Below are 19406 nucleotides of genomic sequence, written 5' to 3' on the forward strand. Positions count from 1 at the left end.
GATTAGATTTAAATCAAATACAACTACATCCACATCAATACCCGATTATGAAATTTCTAGATTTGAATTTACATTTGATTATTATTATGTTGGATTTTGAATTTTAAGGTATAAATGCATATATGTATAATTATACATAATATCTCCGTGTATACAATAATTATACTATATACATACAAAATAATGCTTTTTATTAGGTGTGGATTTTAATCAAATTGGATGGGGTTAAATTCACATCCAATTGAATTATTAACTAGATGCAAGTTCTGACATCCAAATCTAAGACAATCGGATTCAAAGTCTAATTGGGTATCGAACTTTCGAAGTCTAATGATGGTCCTAGCAGATAGGGATGTTATATGCATATATGGTAAATATTACTGTATAATATTTAGATAACAAAGTATATATATATATATATATTTATTTATATTTATATTTATACTAGACTAGAATTAAATAAAAACTTTAATTTTTTAAAAAAATCATAGTTTTATAATTAACACGGGCAATCCTGTAGGCCGAGACAAATATTATTACACTTAAGGTGTGGGCTAAGTTAGGCCAATCAACCTCAAAAGCTACTAATATACTATCAAAATTTTCATTGGGCTAGGGTAGCCCATCCTTTATAACTCCTTTTTGGCTTCAATCTAAAAATAGTTTAAAAACCAAAAAAATAATGCATGCATGGATTGCATTCAATTTGGTTCAACCCAAATACGAATATTACGATACATGCAACTTGGGTAGGTTAGGTCAGGATGAGGATCAATCTAAGCCTAATCCAAAGTCTTAAACCTTAAGTTTGGGCTTATATTAATTTAATTATGACTAAAAAAAGTTAACTATAGATTAATTTAATTATGACTATAGCCTAACTTTATATATTTACTAATCTTTAAGTATTTTAAATATTTAAGTGATATTTACAAAAAAATTGAAACATTTAATCATTAATAAAGTAATATGGAAAAATAATAAATAAAATATAACACTAACAAATAATATAGAAAAATAATTATTTTATTAAATAATTAGTAATAATTTATAAATTTTATTAAAAATATTAATATAATAAATTCAAATTACTAAATTAGTAAAAGATTTAATCAAATTATTAAAATAAATATTTAATTATTTAAAAACATCATTACATTCTTTCCTTAATTACAAGTTTTGGTTATTTCACTTTTCTTGATAAATCTCAAATGCACGGGTCCCCACTAGTTTATTATATAAAATGTATTTCTTTTGTTATATAATATGTTAGGGAAAAATCCCGATTAATACCCTATACTTTGTGCTTAGTGCCACTTTAATCCCTTCAGTACCCGAACTTGCAAAAATGTGTCAATCTAGTACCTATCGTTAACGAATCTGTTAATCAGCCGTTAAGTGACATTTGAAAAGACGTAGATGCCCTTTGAGTGTCATCTAATTTTCTTTATCAACCGTCCAAACATTGACAAAAAATGAATAGTCTCAAATCCTTACCTCTTCTATTCAATAAAGTTGGGGTTACGTCTTAGTGGGCATTATGGTGACTAGACCTGTTCATGGGCTGGGTGGCCCGACGGGCTGGCCGGCCCGACCCGGCCCCGAACGGGCTTGGGCATGTATTTTAGCCCGCGGGCCTAAAAGCCCGAGCCCGACTATTTTACGGGCTGGGCTCGGGATTTGTTAAAAAAGCCCGGCCTGGCCCGACTTTTCCTAAACTACCTAACCCTAACCCTAAATATTTAAAATTTTTCTTTTCATTCTCCTTTCTCACTCTCACTCTCAGAAGCGGCGGCTCTCATTTCTCCCTCTCAACTCTCAGAACTGGTGAACCCAACTGCACTTGCGAACTCAGTCACTGACGGCCGACTCCACTAGAACTAGTCATCTCTCTATTTGGCGGCGGTGATCTCTCTCTCTCTCTCTCTAGTTGGCACCGTTTTCATCTTCTTTCTTCTCATTCTCAGTTCTCTCTCTAACCGGTGCCACCAGAACCCAGGCGCACCATTTTCATTCTACAAACTCAGGCACCGGCGGCTAGCACCACCAGATCTAGATCGTCTCTCTCGCGGTGAGCTCTCTTTCTCTCTCTCTCTCTCTAGCCGGCATTGTTTTCATCTTCTATTTTCTCACTTTCTATTCTCACTCTCAGACTCCCAGGAATCGGCGAACTCAACAACACCATTCTCTCAATCCTCAGAGGGCACCGACGCTCAGACTCCCAAGTCGGGCTTCGGGCTCGGGCCTGGGCTTCGGGCTTTTTATGAGGGCCGGGCTCGGGCCCAAGTTTTAGGCCCGTTGGTCGGGCCGGACTTGGGCTCGGGCCTGAAAAGTTTATGTTAATAAAGAGAAAAAGCCCGGCCCAGCCCGGCCCATGAACAGGTCTAATGGTGACCCAACTTTCTTGAACAAAAGAGGCAAGGATTTGAGACTGTTCATTTTTTGTCAATGTTTGGATGGCTGATAAAGAGAATTAGATGACACTCAAAGGGTATTGGTAGGTACTAGATTGGCACATTTTAAAAGTTCGGGAACTAAATTGTTGCGTTTTAAAGTTTGAAGACTAAAATGGCACTAGACCCAAAGTATAGGGTACTAATTTGAAAATTTTCCAATATGTTATTCGGGTTCAGGCTAAGTTTTTTTAAGAAACCCAAGCTTGGGCCGAAATAATGTCAGACTTGGCGTTTTGGGCCTAAACCTAAGCTCGCAGGCCTAAACTCATATTCAAGTCCAACTTAGGTGCATCTAAGGTCTAACCAATATTTTAAAAACCGACCCGGAGGCCGAACCGTTTTTGCCTTTGGGTTTTGGGCTACTAGTTCGACCGGCCAAGTCAAATGGTTCAAGCCGTTCCACTTCATATATATATATATATATACACACACACATATACATATACATATGTATATATGCGTATAAATATATAATTTATCAATAAATAATGTATAAATATGTTATATGCATTTTTATATTTAATTTATATTTTAACTCAGTTTTTAATTTTTTATTTATAAAAAATATTAAAATTGCAATTTGAGGTCAAAAAAGTTTTTTTTTTTTTTTGCAAAAAGAGTGGATCAAGGCGCCTACGACCATTGGGACACATAGATCTCGAAAAGTTACCCAAAATAAAAAAAAATCACCCCAATTGGACATTAGAGTACAAAGTTATGGACTCTGAAAGTTTGCATATATTAAGTGTACAACCCGTGACTCAATGACCGAGTCAAATGGGTCAACGGTTGAATTGGCTAGGTTGAATGGTTCTTGACTGAATCAACAGTTTTTGACCATGGGTCTTGACTGAATCAGACCTGGAATCTTGGCCGGGTGAAGGTTCAACTAGCTGGGTAAACTACGGATTGAAAACAGTGGGGCTAACTGCGATGATTTTAAGTGTATGATTGTGTCCTGATTTGGGATTGATACCACCCTGTCCTATGGCACAGGCCACACGAATAGGTTCATGGGCCGGGCCGGGCTTTTACTCTTCATTAATGGAAATATGTTAGGCCCGAGCCCGAGCCCGAAGCCTGATCTAATAAAAAATTAGAATTTTTCCTATTCAATAATCAATATAAATCAGAATTTATTTATATTAAAAAAAGAATATAAATTCAATATAAATTCTGAATTCAATAGTCAATATAAATCAGAATTTATTTACATTAAAAAAGAATATAAATTCAATATAAATTCTGAATTCAATAATCAATATAAATCAGAATTTATTTACATTAAAAATAGAATATAAAGAAGGGAAAGAGGATGTGGAGAAGAAGGGTTCGGTTGGAAAAAGAAGGGAAAGAGGCAAAGAGGTGAAAAGAAGAGGGATATTCGACTAGGGTTTTTAGGTTTAATTATAGATCGGGCCGGCCCATCGGGCCACCCGACCCATGAACAGGTCTACACACGAAAAGATCATAAGCTCCATGCAAAGCCTATTACCTATGGGAGTTTGACGAGGAGGTCACGTGCGTTGTGCTAGACGTCGCATGACTTCGTTGGACTTGTAGGGATTATCCCTGCGGGTCCAAACATAGAGGATCAGGAGTGCCCTAGGTAGTAGATTGCAGAGAGAGAAACCGCAGGAAGAAGACAACAGCGGTGATTACTGATTTTACTAAAAACAGACGTCCCAATGCACGGGGGAATGTTCAGTGGGGCGCGCTCTGTGGGGAGCGCATCCGAGCTCTGCTGATGCTGGCTGATTGTTGTCGAAAAAACACGGCGGTGAAAGCACAACCAAGCACCGACGCTTTCTCCTCCATTTTTTTCAACCTTCCTGTTTCCACCTTCTACTCTCTCTGAGTCTTCTCCATCTCTCTCTCGAGGGATTCAATGAAATGGCGAGGCCGAACGGGAAGCACATTTCGTCAAAGCTCTTCCTGCTCTTGTCATGCGTAGGACTTCTCGGGGTTGCTCTCATTGCGGATTTTCTCTGGGCTTCGTCTTCTTCTCTGACTTCTGCTTACTCGTCCCTTGCTTCGAATTGGGCTTTTGAGAAATCTGGGAGTGTGGTCATACCTAAGGTCGAAAAGGTGAGCGGGATCGAATCGCATTGTGATTCTTAAGCTACAAGACATGAATTCAATATGGGTTTTCTTTATTCTTGAGAATTTTTCGATTAGAGAGTTCTGAATATTTTTTTTTTGATCAGCTAGAGAGTTCTGAATTTTGTATCTTTGACAATTATTGTTCGTTGAAAACGGTCGATCTACTCATGGTTAATGGTTTTCCACTTGCATTAGGAAAGAGCTATTCAAGGTAAGAAGGATCAGAGTGCCGGTAGAGTCTTGTCAGCGACCTACGCTGATTTACCTGCACCGGAACTCAAATGGGAGCAGATGGCGACGGCACCTGTTCCTCGTCTCGATGGGTCGGCGATACAGATTAAGAATCTTCTCTATGTTTTTGCTGGATACGGTACCATCGACTATGTGAGAATCCTTCAGCTCCCTTGAGGATTATTTACATTTTCTGCAGCCGGTTGGTTATTTTTGTTTATGGTGTTTGGTGATCCATTAACTTAAAGCACTTTTTCCTTAGAATCTGTTGCTCCTCCTCCCTGCTAACAACTATTAGTCATAAGTCACTTCAATTTATAACCTTTGGTTTTGGGTAATGCAATGTGATTTGGTGTGTTTCCAGCTTGGGAAAAAAATATCATCATCTAATGCTCATTCTTTTTTTTTTTTGTTTCAAACTAATTTTCCAAAGTAAAACCCAAAATGAGCTGTATGACCTCGCACGCGCTCTTCACATGCATGTGCAATTTCTTCTGAAAAATTTGAAGTGCTATATTTTTCAATTTCTTCTATGAACATATTTGGGCTTTCAGCTTGTTGGGAACCTAACAAAAGAGGGTTCTAGTTAATATAAGAAAAACTTGTTTGTTTTAATTGGTTTACACGAGCCACTTGTGATGTCTATGCAAATCATGGCTAAAATGATGCATTTGATAAACTAAATTTTTTCTAGTGAGCAGAGCATACATATGCACAAATTTGCCCCCATTTTGGGTTAAACCACTACACTTTCTCTACCACTGATCAAATAGGCCTTTTTGATAAAGTTAATTTTAATTTATATGGACAGAAGCTCCTGGTCTAAACTATTCCCCGTTTCAATTAAAATGTTAAAAGTATCAACTCCTTTGCCGGATATCTTTATTTATGCACTTGATTATGCTCCTTTTTGTTAATTTCTACAAAAAGCTGTAGGAGGAGGGGTAGGTGAGGCTAGGGGTGGACTGAATTCATTTTTACACTATCTCAGAGGCACGGAAAGTTGATCTCAAGAAGCCATTTTTGGAAGAAGAGGTTTAGGAGGTAAGTGGGGCTAGAAGGTGAGCGAACTCCTGGTTCTGACAGTTTTACCATTTTGTTCTACAACAAGTATTAGGACTTCTTGAAGGCTGATGTTATGAAGTCCATGAATGAATTCCATGAGAGAGCAGCAGCTTCTAAGTGGAGTTTGAATTCCACATTCATAAGTCATAACACTAATCCCAAAAGTTAGTGGTCCTATCCGCATCACAGAATGCAAACCTATAAGTCTGGTGGGTAGTTTTTATAAAATACTAGCTAAGACACTTGCTGGCAGATGAAGCAGGTTCTTGGTGAAGTGATTTCAGAGTCACAGGGTGCTTATATTCCTGGGAGGTTGATGTTGGAAGGTCTGTTGACAGCTAATGAATTAATGGACTCTAGAATCTGGAGTGGAAGAAATGGGGTAGTATGCAAGGTCGACTTGGAAAAGACATATGATCACATAAACTGGAGTTTTATTGATCGAAAAAATATAAACTGGAGTTTTCTTTGATAAGGTTTTGAAGAAGATGGATTTTGGTCATATATGGAGAAATTGGGTCAAAATGTATATATCCAAGGCAAAATTCTCTATCCTCATAAATGGGTTACCTTCAGGTTTCTCCAAATGTGCAAGGGTTTCCATCAGGGGGACCCACTTTTTCCTTTGCTGTTCATATGTGTTCCAGAGGCACTGTCCAGAATGACTAAGAGAGAAATGGAGGGGGTATTATCAAAGGTTTTAAGGTAAATAGTGGGAGAACTGAAGTGCCACTGCCTCAATATGCAGATGATACCCTTTTTTCCCTTCAAGCAGATAGAGATCTAATGGATCATCTCTGAATGGTGATAGCCAGGTTTGAAATGGTGTCTGGACTGTGGGTGAATTTTCAGAAGAATGAAATTTTCCTGGTTGGAGGCATGTCAAACATGCAGGAGCTGGCAGCTGAACTGGGGTGCTAAATAGCTCATCTCCCTGTGAAGTGCCTAGGTTTACCTATTGGTGCGAAATGTATATCCAAGTCCATTTGGGATTGTGTGATAGAAAGGTTAGAAAGAGGCTAGCAGGCTGGAAAGTATTTATCAAAGGGCTACCTACTTTTATCCTTATTTCTAATCCTGGAAAGTGTGGCAGACAGGTTGGAAAAATTTGGAAAGGATTCATTTTTGGAATGGCAAGGACAGGGAGCAGAAAATTTACCAGGTTCAATAGGAGACAGTGTGCAAGCCCATGGATGTAGGTGGACTTGGCATGAGGAAAGTGAGGCAGGTGAATACTGCCCTGTTGGGAAAATGGTTCTGGGCAGGTTCAACTCTTATTTTGGCTGCTCCATGCGGAAAGGAATAGAGAAATCTTTTCCTAGATTCATGCAGGGGGTGAAACTGAAAATTGGTGATGGACAAAGGTTTTGTTTTTGGCAAGACATTTGGTCAAACAACTCAGCTTTGATGGATGAATATCCATACCTATACCTCATAGCAGAAAACAGAAATTTGGTGGTGGCAGATCAATATGATTTGAATGAGAGAGAAGGGTCATGGTGTGCTTCTTTCAGTAGGCATTTAAATCATTGAGAAATTCTGGAGCTTGCCAGACTGCTGCAGCAACTACAAGAGCATAAACTGATTTCAAATCAAGTAGATGAAAGATCCTGGAAATGGTCCAAGGATGGCAAATCTTCAGTTGTCTTTTTACAAAAATATCATAGATCCTATGGTGTTTGACTTTCCCTAGAAGGAGATATGTGAACGCCTCATCAAGGACATGTTATCAAGGATGGGAATGCTGCTGGGCACATTGGAGTGTGTGATGTGGATGGAATGAGGAGCTGGTGAACCAGTTTTTGTGCACTATATGACTGTAGGTTTTCCGGTCTCTTGTATAATCACTTTTGCAAGCTTTTCAATGTCAGTTGATGTCAGCCAAGAAGCTTATTTGAGTTGCTGAAGTCTTGGAAGCTGGTAGGTTTGAACCAGAAAGGAAAAACCCTATGGAGTCTGTTAGTGGTCAGTTGGGTCATATGGAAGGAAAGGAAGCAGAGAGTGTTTGAGAACAAGAGGAGGTGTGAGGATGATGTGGTACTCCAGGATGTGGCTACTATACATTCTTGGCTGTCAGCCAAGGACCTGTATAGGAGAATCCCACACCACAAGTTTTTTGATCATAATACTCTATTTAGTTGATTCACAGAACTTTTCAAAGTATGTAGTTTTTGTTTTGTTGATCTGGAGAGCATAGGTTTTTGTGGCTCTCCTAGCTGATAGTTTCTGGCTGTACATGATATACTTGCTCTATACATGTATTCATGTCCTATTACAGTAAAGGAATTAATAAAATACCTTACCTTTTCGTCTCTTTGGAGACATCCAAATAAAAAATTGGAAAAATACCTTACCTTATCTCAAAAAAAAAACCTTACCTTAATTAACAAGAAATTTGTTTTTTTACAGATATTTATTCTTACATAACCAGTTGGCCTTACTGTTTTCTGTTCATTATCTGTGTTTTTACCTCACAGGTGCATTCTCATGTTGATGTCTATAATTTTACGGATAATACATGGGGTGGAAGGTTTGATATGCCAAAAGAAATGGCACACTCACATCTAGGAGTGGTGTCAGATGGGCGATACATCTACATAATCAGTGGACAATATGGTCCACAATGCAGAGGGCCTACAGCTCGTTCATTTGTTCTGGACACAGAGACCAAACAGTGGGGGGAATTGCCTCCTTTACCAGTACCTAGGTATACTTCATAGTCGAGATATACTTAAGCATATGGTAGCTATTAAAGCCTTTTGGGGGTCCACATCTTATTATTAGTTTTGAGATTTTTGTAATAATTCATAATGTTTGATGCACCTTTGGTGTGAGCTGTTAGATCCATGTTGGTTATAAATCATTACATGGTTCTTGAAGAATTTCATGTTTAGAGATAGGTTTTTCATTGGAATTTTTATGTTTATTTGTAGGTATGCTGCAGCAACTCAACTTTGGAGAGGTAGATTGCATGTAATGGGTGGCAGCAAGGAGGACCGCCATGAGCCTGCATTAGAGCATTGGAGTATTGCTGTAAAGAATGGGAAAGCATTAGAAAAAGAGTGGCAGACTGAAGTACCCATTCCCCGTGGGGGCCCCCACAGGTTTGTGTTCCATCTTTTTCTATCTAATATATTCTATTATGGTTTTGGATGACTATATTTTTTTTTCTCCCCAATTTCCTTGGTGTGGATATAATTTTTAGATGATTTTAACAACACCTAGCCTTCATATGGATATTTTTAGGGGGTTCTCTCCAATGTGAATTGTTTTACTTTCTATGAGTTCCAAATAAAAAAAAAAAAATCAAAACCATCTGGTTTGAAAACAAATTGGTTCTTAACACAACATAGGGAAAATAGGTTCTTGGTTGCATTTATGTTTTTTGTTTTCAAAACTAAAATAAAAAAGTATTCTTGATTTTCTGGTTTAAAGGACATGTTTTCATCTAGTGATTGATATCATTTTTCATAGATTATATGATATCTGTACTCCAAAATGTGTTTTTATTTTAGAATCCGTTATTTTGATGGTTTCAAAGCATGGATTGTTTTCTGAAACAAAACCAATATGTTTTTTCTTCTCAAAACAAAAATATAATTCAAGAATGTATTTCGTTTTTTTGGCTGATGTGGCAACTTCAAAAGCAAATGAAAACAAAACATGCATGTTGTAGAAAACCCCCTTCTTGCAGAAATTTAAATTGATAATTTTTAATGCCATTAAGAATTTTACAATGCCTTGCTTTTAGATGGATGTATTTAGTCTTATAGGAATATTTCTTATTCTAATATTCATATCAAAATTATAACATTGTTCTTATGTTCCTTTTCTTATTCTAATATTCATATGAAAATTATAACCTTGTTCTTATGTTCCTTTTTTTCTTTAATTTCTTTAGCATTTGTTTACTATTCCAAAAGGATGGGTTAGTTAGAACTATATTACATGGAAATCACAAGGACAGGGCTCATTCAAGGTATCTGACATGGAATTTACACTAAAAAAGTTTGATTGGTTACCAATCCAAAAAAAGGACAGTAAAATTGGAGGCATAGAGCTATTGCTATCTTCCAACAGTAAAAATTATCAAGGCATAGAGCTATTGCTATACCAAAAAAAATGCTTTTGTTAGATTATCAGTGATCAAATTGAGATGCCTAGCAATCCATTCAGTTTGGGTATATGTCTTTTATCTTTTTCATTTAATGAGCATTCTCCCAAGGCCCAATCCACAACCTTTATTCCTTGAATGATGTTGGTGGAATCATGATCTATGGCTAATCTTGAGAGGTGAAATCTCTAGCAATTTGGAACCCAGTATGGAGTGAGGGAACCTATGCTTTGGTGGAATCACCATTGCCCATTGGACCACGGTAGGCCCAAATAATAGTCCCATCAGACTTGTAAAGGGTTCTTTCAGTGCCACCTTTAAATTGAAGTCTGATCTAACCTTCTACTGACTGAAGAGTGACCCTACTAGGAGGTCAGTGGCCTGAAGAGGTTTTCTTCAGAATCTCCACTAGGTAACAGGTAACTCTGCAAGTCAGTCAAAGAGATTCCTTTCATTTCATATATATCAAGAAGCCAAGAATTAATCAAGAATACACCTCTTTTCTTTCTAGGATAAATATCATGCAAACTCTTTACTTCATTAATTTAGAATTTCCACTGATGTGGCAAATATAATCATGCCTCATCTTCTAGCTCACAGGTCTTTGCTTATATGCTGATATGATGGCTTATGAATAGTGTCCTTTTCCTTGTGATAATTGGCATTTAAATTTCTTTTACATAAAGCATGGAGCTATAATGAACCAAAAATTAAAAAGAATCCATAGTTCATACTTGTTTGGTTATTGGAGTTCGATGGGGGAAGAAAGACGAGTAGACATTGGGCAATTTCCAGAACTGTGCAATCTTCTCTTCGAAAGGTTGGCTCGATCACTGGTATTTTGGGGGCTGTAGGTTATGGCGATTCCACAAATGTTGGTTGTCGTGAGAATGTGTGGCTAATACGAGATTGGAGGAGCATTTTCATGGTAACCTGGTCAATGGTTTTTTGACAGAACTCCAGGTTTTACTAGAACCAAGACCCAGAATCATGGTTGGGTGACGGTTCGAACAGTTCAACCGGCTAGGTCAAAATGGGGGGGGGGTTAGGTATAGGAAATATTAGGGTAAGGAATCTAGCAGATTTTTTTTTTGGATCAATAACAGAATGCTTTATTAGATTATAAAAATTGTGAAACTTTAAGTACAAGAAAGGGGAGGTAAAATATCTTAACTCCCCCACAATAGAGAACAAGAAAGAAAGCTAAAAAATGGCCCAAAACAAAGAATCCTTAACCACCCCTTGCTTGGCTAACCCATCAGCCATGGAATTAGCACTTCTCTTCACCCAGCTGTACCTCACCTCAATATCCCTACTCAGCCATTTAAATATTTTCTTTTCATTTCTGTAGCTCCACAAACCATTGCTGTCTTCCTTCAACCACCTAATTACCACCTCCGAGTCCCCTTCAATGATCAAGCACTGAATGTTTAATTCCCTTGCTCTTTTGATTCCTCCCAGAGCTGCTAAAATCTCTGCCCTAAGAGAGTCACCCTCTCCAATAGGGCCAGAGAACATAGCATTAATAATCCCAGCCTCATTTCTGAAAACTCTCCCAATCCCAGAAGGTCCAGGATTCCTTAAACTACAACCATCAGAATTCAGTTTCATGAATCCTGAAGGAGAGGGGGGGGGGACCAAGCAGATCTAGAGGTCCTTTTGCACTGAGCCGAGGTAGCAATTTCTTTCCACTTTCTCATTCCCCTTGGAGCAGGATAGCTTGTGGCACAAAGTGGTTGTAAGCATTCATGAATTGGTAGACAATGGATGGGATGTTGGCCTTGACCCTATGGCTTCTAGGTTTTCTCCTTGGAAAACTATCCACAGTATTCTGCCTTCCCTTCTTCCTTTTTTCAGGTATGATGCTTGTGCAGGTATAAAAGTGTGCTTTTGGGAAGATGTCTAGTTTGGGGACACCTCTTTCAAGGATAGATTCCCGTCTCTTTGTTCCCTTTCTTTAAATAAGGGAAAAGTAATTTCTTTTGTTTGTGGCAATGGAAACTCTTTGGATTTGGGGCTGAGGAGAGGTTTAAGGGAGTTTGAAATGGGGCTGGTAGATGAATTCATTTCTCTTCTAAGTATAATGTTATTGGATTAGCCTTGCTTGGGTACTAGAATTTGATCGGTCTCCTCCTCTGGCTCTGGTTTTTTCACTTGTTCTTCTTTCTTTCAAGTCTTGTTTTAGTCTTTTAATTTGATAGGAACCTTTCCAACAAAGGAAGTTTTGTGCAACCCTGTACCTCTGAAAATTAGGGCTTTTTGCTGGGAGATGGTGCTCTAAAAAATCAATACTTTGGTTGTTCTTCAGAAAAGAAGACCAAATTGCTGCCTTTTCACCCCATGTCTGTAGCCTCTGCTTGAGCTGTGATGAGACCATAGTTGTCAAGGCGACTAGGCGCTTTTCAAAGAATGCCTCGCCCAAACGCCAACTATGTTAGGTGCATGCTTATAGAAATATTTATTAAATAAAAAAAAATATAAAATATATAATATTTTATTGGTTGTTTTAGTTATTATAATAGAACCTATTGCATGTTATCATGCTTTTGTATTGAGGAAAGTAAAAACAAAGTTAATCTTTGAGGATTTCACATTGACAATAGAATCGAAGTATCAACCTGAGGAAGATGAGAGAACAACAGCCTCCATCGTTCCCACACAGTTCTCTAAAGTCAAGGTGAGTTAATCCTTCTCTTTCTTCTTCTTCTTCTTTTTAGTTTTGTTCTCTATTTCCTGGTTTAAAACAGTGGTTACGCCCCATTTTCTCCTCTTCCTTTTTGTATCTTTCTCCAAGTTTTTGAATCATTTTATTGGACTAAAACAGGGGCTCTGCCCCCTTCTTTTGTTCTTAATTTCTTCCCTTTTTCAGCTTTTTTTTTTGTTCTCATCATTGGTTTCTGAAACAGGGGCTCCATCCCTTCTTTTCTTCTTCATATTTCTTCTTTTATTTTAATATTTTTCACCAGATTTTCTGGGTCTAGAACAGGGGCTCCGCCCCCTACTTTTCTTTTTCATTTTCTTCTTTTATTTTAGTATTTGTTCCCTATGTATTATTGATCTAAAATCTTCAGTTCTTTCAAGTTCCAAGCACAAAAGTAAGTGCAGAATACATAAATCCAAAAAAAAAAAAAACTAGTTCAGAAGGGTAGGAATCCATTGGCAACATTAGTTTTAAATTCCATCGCCTAGGCGAGGGCTAGGCGCCTGGGCGCCCCATGGTCGCCTAGCCTCGCCTTGGTGCCTTGAAAACTATGGGTGAGACGATCACCCTACTCCACATCAAGTACCTTTAGTTGTTCCAATGAATTCCCTTCATAAATCACTCCTCGCTATTGCTCTCTATTCACCCCTTATCTTGCCAAGGCATTTTCCATATAGTTGGTAGATCTTTAAACTGAAGAGAATGTAGCATTTAATTCAGTAGCTAGTTTCCTATCTGCCCTCAAACAAATATCTATATTTCAAAGCCCCCAAGGTGTAGTTCTTAAGCCAGTTCATCACTACCTTTTTTCCCCTTCACCACTATATTCTTATACCGGAGATATGTGCCCAACCTTAAGCCGTGCAAGACATCTGTAGTTCTGCCTTTGTCAAATCTCCATGCCCAATAGGTCCTGAAAAAAGTTGCATTGTATTTCCATTGCAGCTTCTGAAGACTCCTCCAGTTCCTGAAGATCCAGGATTACCTAAGTGACAATTATTAAACTTCATCTTGATTATATTTTGTTTAAGGTGGTTGCCATGATATCAGTATTGGGCCCCTAGAAGTTGAGATGCTAGCATCTTATGATGTCATTGTTGTGAAGTGATCAAAACATGCAGGGAATTTACCCACTATGCCACTCTCACCATAATAGTCTCTCAATTATTGCTTCCTTAGATTGTCTCTTATCCTTGGATATTCTTGCATTTCATTCTTCTCAAACTGACCAAAGTACTGCTGACTTATTGCATCTCCATAAATTTTTACCCTTCTATAGGTGATGGAATAGAAAGATGACATGGATAGGAGTACCAAGGATAACAGGCAATCTGATAGGAGTACATGAAGATTAGTTTCACCACTTGCATTTGAAAAGAACACACATATGGGGAGGACACTAATTAAGCCCTCTTTTCTGGAGATGCTTACAAGTATTAATTTTCACTTGAAAAATGTCATTGTAAAAAGCTCTAATCTTAGGTGGGAGTGGGACTGGCTCACTCCACACAGCCCTAACTGAAAAAGAAGGAAGGGTGTTAGAATTGGAGGGAGAGCGCACGAAAATGGAAGCATAACTGCACGAGCGAAGATATGTGGTTTACAAAGGGACCAAATTCTTTTATCACACCAAGAATGATCCAAAGGAAAGGTATTTAGGGAATCATTTCATTTTCCCGCATTTCCCTTTTGAAATTGAGAAGAATGAAAAATATTAAAATCCAAAACACTGAAAAATTATGAAATCACCATTGGATGAGGAATTGGGAGAAAACCGATTCCATTCTCCATGGATTCATTCCTTGTGCCTGCACTATTTCTGCTAGATAGATTTTCATTAACATCATTGGGTACCTGAGTTTCTTGGAACAGTATAAGGATGCAACCAAGGACTGGACCTCCCAAATAAAATGTGACAATCTAAGTGGCCTACCATACATGACCACTAAACCATTTACTGAAAATCCTCTTCCTAACAAGACCATTGATATTTATCAATATGAAAGTGGTAATTGAATGTCACTCTTGGGCATGAGACTTTTTTTATAAAAATAGGACTTTTTCTCTTTTTGTATTAATAAAAATTCATTTTTTGATCTTGCTGATCAAGGGAAAATAGTAGTTGATGAATGACTAGTAGTAATAATGGTCTTTTAGATAGATTGAAACAACTAACTTTATTGTTTCTAATTTTGATTTTCATTTATTGCAGAGCCTGCATCGTGGTGGATGATCGGCTTCTTGTTATTGGTGGTCAGGAAGGTGATTTTATGGCCAAACCTGGATCACCTATTTTCAAGTGTTCCCGAAGGCATGAGGTATTGTCATATGATTCCTGGAGGATATGAAAATCATTTTAACTGATTATCAAACAAATGCAACATTCTAGGTCTCAACTTGTTTCCCCTTTTTGTATTGGTAACAGTCAAAGATTTATTACTTTGTAAAGAAGAATGATTTATAAATTTGCAATGCAAGCAGCTCAACTGTAGGCTAGCACTCACTGCCTAACCTGACATGTTTTACATTATGTTCTCCCTGGAACCAGCCCCCAAAAGAGATGTGATCTAGGTACCACTTGTCTTGCTAGTGCATTTTGTCCATGCTATTTGCATTTCTAGGAGCCCAGTGGAAATTGAGTAGCAACTCTTCTGTCAATAATCTGACTTTCCTCAAAAGATACCTAAATTTTCATTTTCCTGGAGCATTATTTCTTAACCAATGCACCACTACTTTGGGAATCCCCCTCCACCATGAATGTTTTCTCTAGTTAAGGTTCCTTCCCAACCTTAACCCATGTAGGACTTCTAACAGTTCTTTCCAAGTGGGATCTCCATATCCAGTGGCCCTTGAGAAGAAAGCCATAATACTCCTATCATGTCTTCTTAGAACTCCTCCAATGCCCAAGCTACTCAGGTTTCCTAGACTGCAGCAGTGAAGTTCATCTTGATATTTTGTTCTAGCTGTGAAGAATCAGCAATGGCTTGCCAGTTCCTAGTAATATCATCAAAAGAATAGCGATCAAAGGTGGGCAAAGTCTTCACCCAACGTACCACCCTTGCCAAGATTGTTTTCCATTAATGCTTCTATACATTGTTTAGAAAACCGGTCTGGACCAACCGGTTGGACTGGTTAAACCACTTTAACTGGAAAACCGGTGAACAGGTCCCAGTTTTATAAAACAGCTTGGGTTACCACATGAATAGAAATTTCAAAATGGTAATGGCAAGACTTGAACCCCAGGCCTCTTATTTATGTGTATTGTCTTATTACCATTAATCCACCTCTTTATTTGTGTCCATTTATGCCTCTTTAATCTATATATTGCGTTAATACACATGTATTTTAAAGAAAATGTGAGTTGAGAGGCTTGAACTTAGTTATTTGTTTTAAAAGTTTAGGAACTAGCCATCTATCCACCACATTCAAGTGTAATAATATTTGTAAAATATATTTATATATAGTATTTATGTGACCTGTAGTATATATGTATATATGTTACATCATCACGGTTTCACCTCTATCCACCATAACCATATTTCCTTAATGATTATTCATGATTTTCATAAGAAAAGTATAAAGTTCATGTTAAAGTATAGAAAATCAACATATTCATGAGAAGAAAATGAAGGAAGAAAAGAAAATTGAAAAAAATATAGGGGCTGAGCCCTTATTTTTGTTGTAGGAAAAGAAGGAAAGAAAAAGTAGAAGATATGGAAGAAAGAAATAGAAGAAAAGAAAAGAAGAAAATGAGAAGAAGATGTGTTGACTAGACAAATTTTAAGCTCTACCTTATTGGTTCAGGTTTTGAAGTCTTTGAGGGTTCAAGACAGCATTTAGCAATGTTTGTGTTAATTAAACCCTAACAAAATAAGAAAATAATAAAAATAAATTAGTATATAAACACACAAAATGAATATTTTAGTTTAATCATGTTTATTTTATAATTATAATATAAAAAAATAAAGAATAAAGAAGCATTTTATAATAGAAAGTACAAAACTTCTTGGTGATTAGGCAAGGCCAACCTCCAAGGGCACCTGCCTAGACGTCGCCTTGACAACTATGCTGACCTGTGAACCTCTCCCTTTTCCTGTTCTATGCCCAGTCTGGTTCTCTGAACATTGCTTCTTTAGTTTGACTTTTGTCTTTAATATTCTCTTTGTTACTTTCCTCCCACATTGTATAGAATGGGAGCCATGGCAACTTGCAAGTCTCCATAGTACTTTATCCCTCTTCTTTGATGTAGAAAAAAATAGGTCTTGAATGGATTCCTCAAGTTAAATGAGGGGTTCTATTACAATAACAGAGACATAAAGACAGGTCTCAACTTGCTTCTCCCCCTTGTCCTGTTCCCATTTTTAATTTTCTTTCTTTCTGCTTATGTTACCATTTGTAACTTTTAATTTATCATTACAGGTTGTATATAGTGATGTCTATATGCTTGATGATGAGATGAGGTGGAAAACGTTGCCTCCAATGCCAAAACCCGATTCTCATATAGAGTTTGCCTGGGTTATAGTTAATAACTCCATTGTTATTGCTGGAGGCACAACAGAGAAGCACCCTGTGACCAAGAAGATGATTCTGGTTGGAGAGGTGTTCTGGTTTAAGTTAGATACGCTGGTATGGTCCTTTTTCATTATTTATAATCTTCACTCAAGTCAAATGCTCATTTGGTTTAACAATTGTTATCTATTTATTTATTTATAGGGTAAACAGTGATTTGTGACTAGGATATTTGTTTGCTGCTTTTATTAATGTACAATGCATCATCACCGACCTCACTTGTTCCCTGCTGGTGGTGTTATGTGGAGACAAATTCATAGTTAAACCTTTTAGTGAGCCCCTCTCCCCACAAAGAAAAGGAGAATAAAAAGGAAAAAGAAAAAAACTTATTTTGCTCTGTCCATGCCAAAAAGCCTTTGGTTACACCACCTTCATTTGCCTACGCTTGGCTGCTACCCAGAGAATTCACGGACTTTTATTTGCTACAAGGCTGCCTAGTTCCCAGATTGCAGGTTATATTTGTAGCTTCTATAGCAACTTCCTATTCTATCTCAAGATTACTCAGAGTGCATGTAAAACTAAAAGGGTTTATGGAGGGTTTTGCTGATTCAGTATCGAGGGCCTCATATCAATCTGTGTATTCAAGGTTTTTTGACCTTCCTGGTAATCAACCTCAGGTTTGTAATTCTAGAATTGTAATCATATGTTCAACGTGACCAAACTTGAACTCCAAGGAAACATTGGAAGTATACATGTTGGAAGTGAATCATAACTTGGAATTGTAAACATGTGTTGCATAAACTTCTTGAGTATGAATGATACCCAGTCACTTGTCCTCCTCTTCATTTGCATGTTTTCAACTGAAACCTTTTTCTGGATGTTCTCTTCACCATTTGCTCTTTCCTATGTAGATATTATAGACTTTTAGTCAGATTAAGTAGTGATATTGATTTTTTTTCAGTCTTGGATAATGTGATAAATGGTTTAGTGCATTTGATGGATATACTGAAGCTTCATTTTGTTTGGCGTTCAATTTGTTTAATTTGAAAAAATAGAATAATATGAATACAAGAAACAAGATACACAGGACTCATTGAATTTGACGTAGAAGAATGTAATAATTTTTCCTTATTCCAAATTGAAATTCTCTATGATACTACAGAAAATTATACATCTATTGTACATCTATTATACTTTACCTTTGCTCAAAAATAAAATACATCTATTATGAGGGACAATAAATTGATGAATTCCTGCATCTGCCATTTTATGAGATCTTATTAGAGTTGTTCACTAGTGACCAATCTTCTAATACCTTTAGAGTTGTCCACCATCCATTAATGGCTATTCAAAATAAGTTGATAAATTGGATGGTCGTAAATTCAACTGGGATTTTTACCAAGGGATGTGTGTGTGTGTGTGTTTTCAGTCAACCACGATATGCTACGTTGCCTTACTTTTTTCTCCAGCATAGCTCCAAAAAGCTAGTTTTTAACTTCGGGTGCATGCCTGATCATCTACTAATAAGAAATCCAAACTTTTAGAAGTAGACCGTTTCTCTACACTAAGACAATTTTTATCTTCTGATTGAAATTTCTGTCTTCTAAGTTATAACTTTATCACGACCTTGATCACAGGAATGGTCAGTAGTTGGAAAGATGCCTTTTCGTGTGAAAACCACTCTGGTGGGCTTCTGGGATGGCTGGTTGTACTTCACATCTGGACAGCGAGATAAAGGACCTGATGATCCATCACCAAGAAAAGTCATTGGAGAAGTGTGGAGAACCAAGCTGAGCTTGCAATAAATTCTTTTGTAAACCTAACAAATGGTCTATCCCTTTTTAATTGTCAATTGAGCTATTGTAACATACACAGCTGTAGAAAATTATTGTCTTTAAAAGAAACATTGATTCTTGCAAAACATGTTATAAAATCCTATCCATTTCCACAGTGGCCGACTCATGGCATGATGCGGTATCCAACTCGTATCAGTTGATATAAGATCATGTGCTGGTGGAATGATTTATGGTTACCAGTTCCACTATTTTGGCAAATTTTCTCACTTCTAAGCTTTCTTTCTTCAGCCCATACAGAGTTCCCATTTTTTATTTAATCATTCAATGTTCAATAGATTTATATATTTCGGTGTCTAAGTATAAGGATATATTGATTTGTTGTTGGCTTTTTGATGTTTTTGCTTGTATTAGTTGGTCCATGTATTTTTTTT

The 19406-nt window shown here is 37.2% G+C and overlaps 1 protein-coding gene across 1 annotated transcript; it reads left to right on the forward strand.

Moving 5' to 3' along the window:
- Positions 1-4104: 4104 nt before the first annotated feature.
- LOC104601601 (kelch repeat-containing protein At3g27220-like) lies at positions 4105-19100 on the forward strand. Its single transcript, XM_010264997.3, has 7 exons — positions 4105-4544; positions 4755-4943; positions 8333-8562; positions 8789-8959; positions 14883-14988; positions 17090-17296; positions 18817-19100. The coding sequence occupies exons 1-7, from the start codon at positions 4350-4352 to the stop codon at positions 18982-18984; spliced, it is 1266 nt and encodes a 421-aa protein (XP_010263299.1). The 5' UTR covers positions 4105-4349; the 3' UTR covers positions 18985-19100.
- The last annotated feature ends 306 nt before the right edge of the window (positions 19101-19406 follow it).

This window comes from Nelumbo nucifera, chromosome 8, assembly GCF_055504915.1.
Source record: "Nelumbo nucifera cultivar China Antique chromosome 8, China Antique-T2T, whole genome shotgun sequence".
NCBI classification, from domain to species: domain Eukaryota; kingdom Viridiplantae; phylum Streptophyta; class Magnoliopsida; order Proteales; family Nelumbonaceae; genus Nelumbo; species Nelumbo nucifera.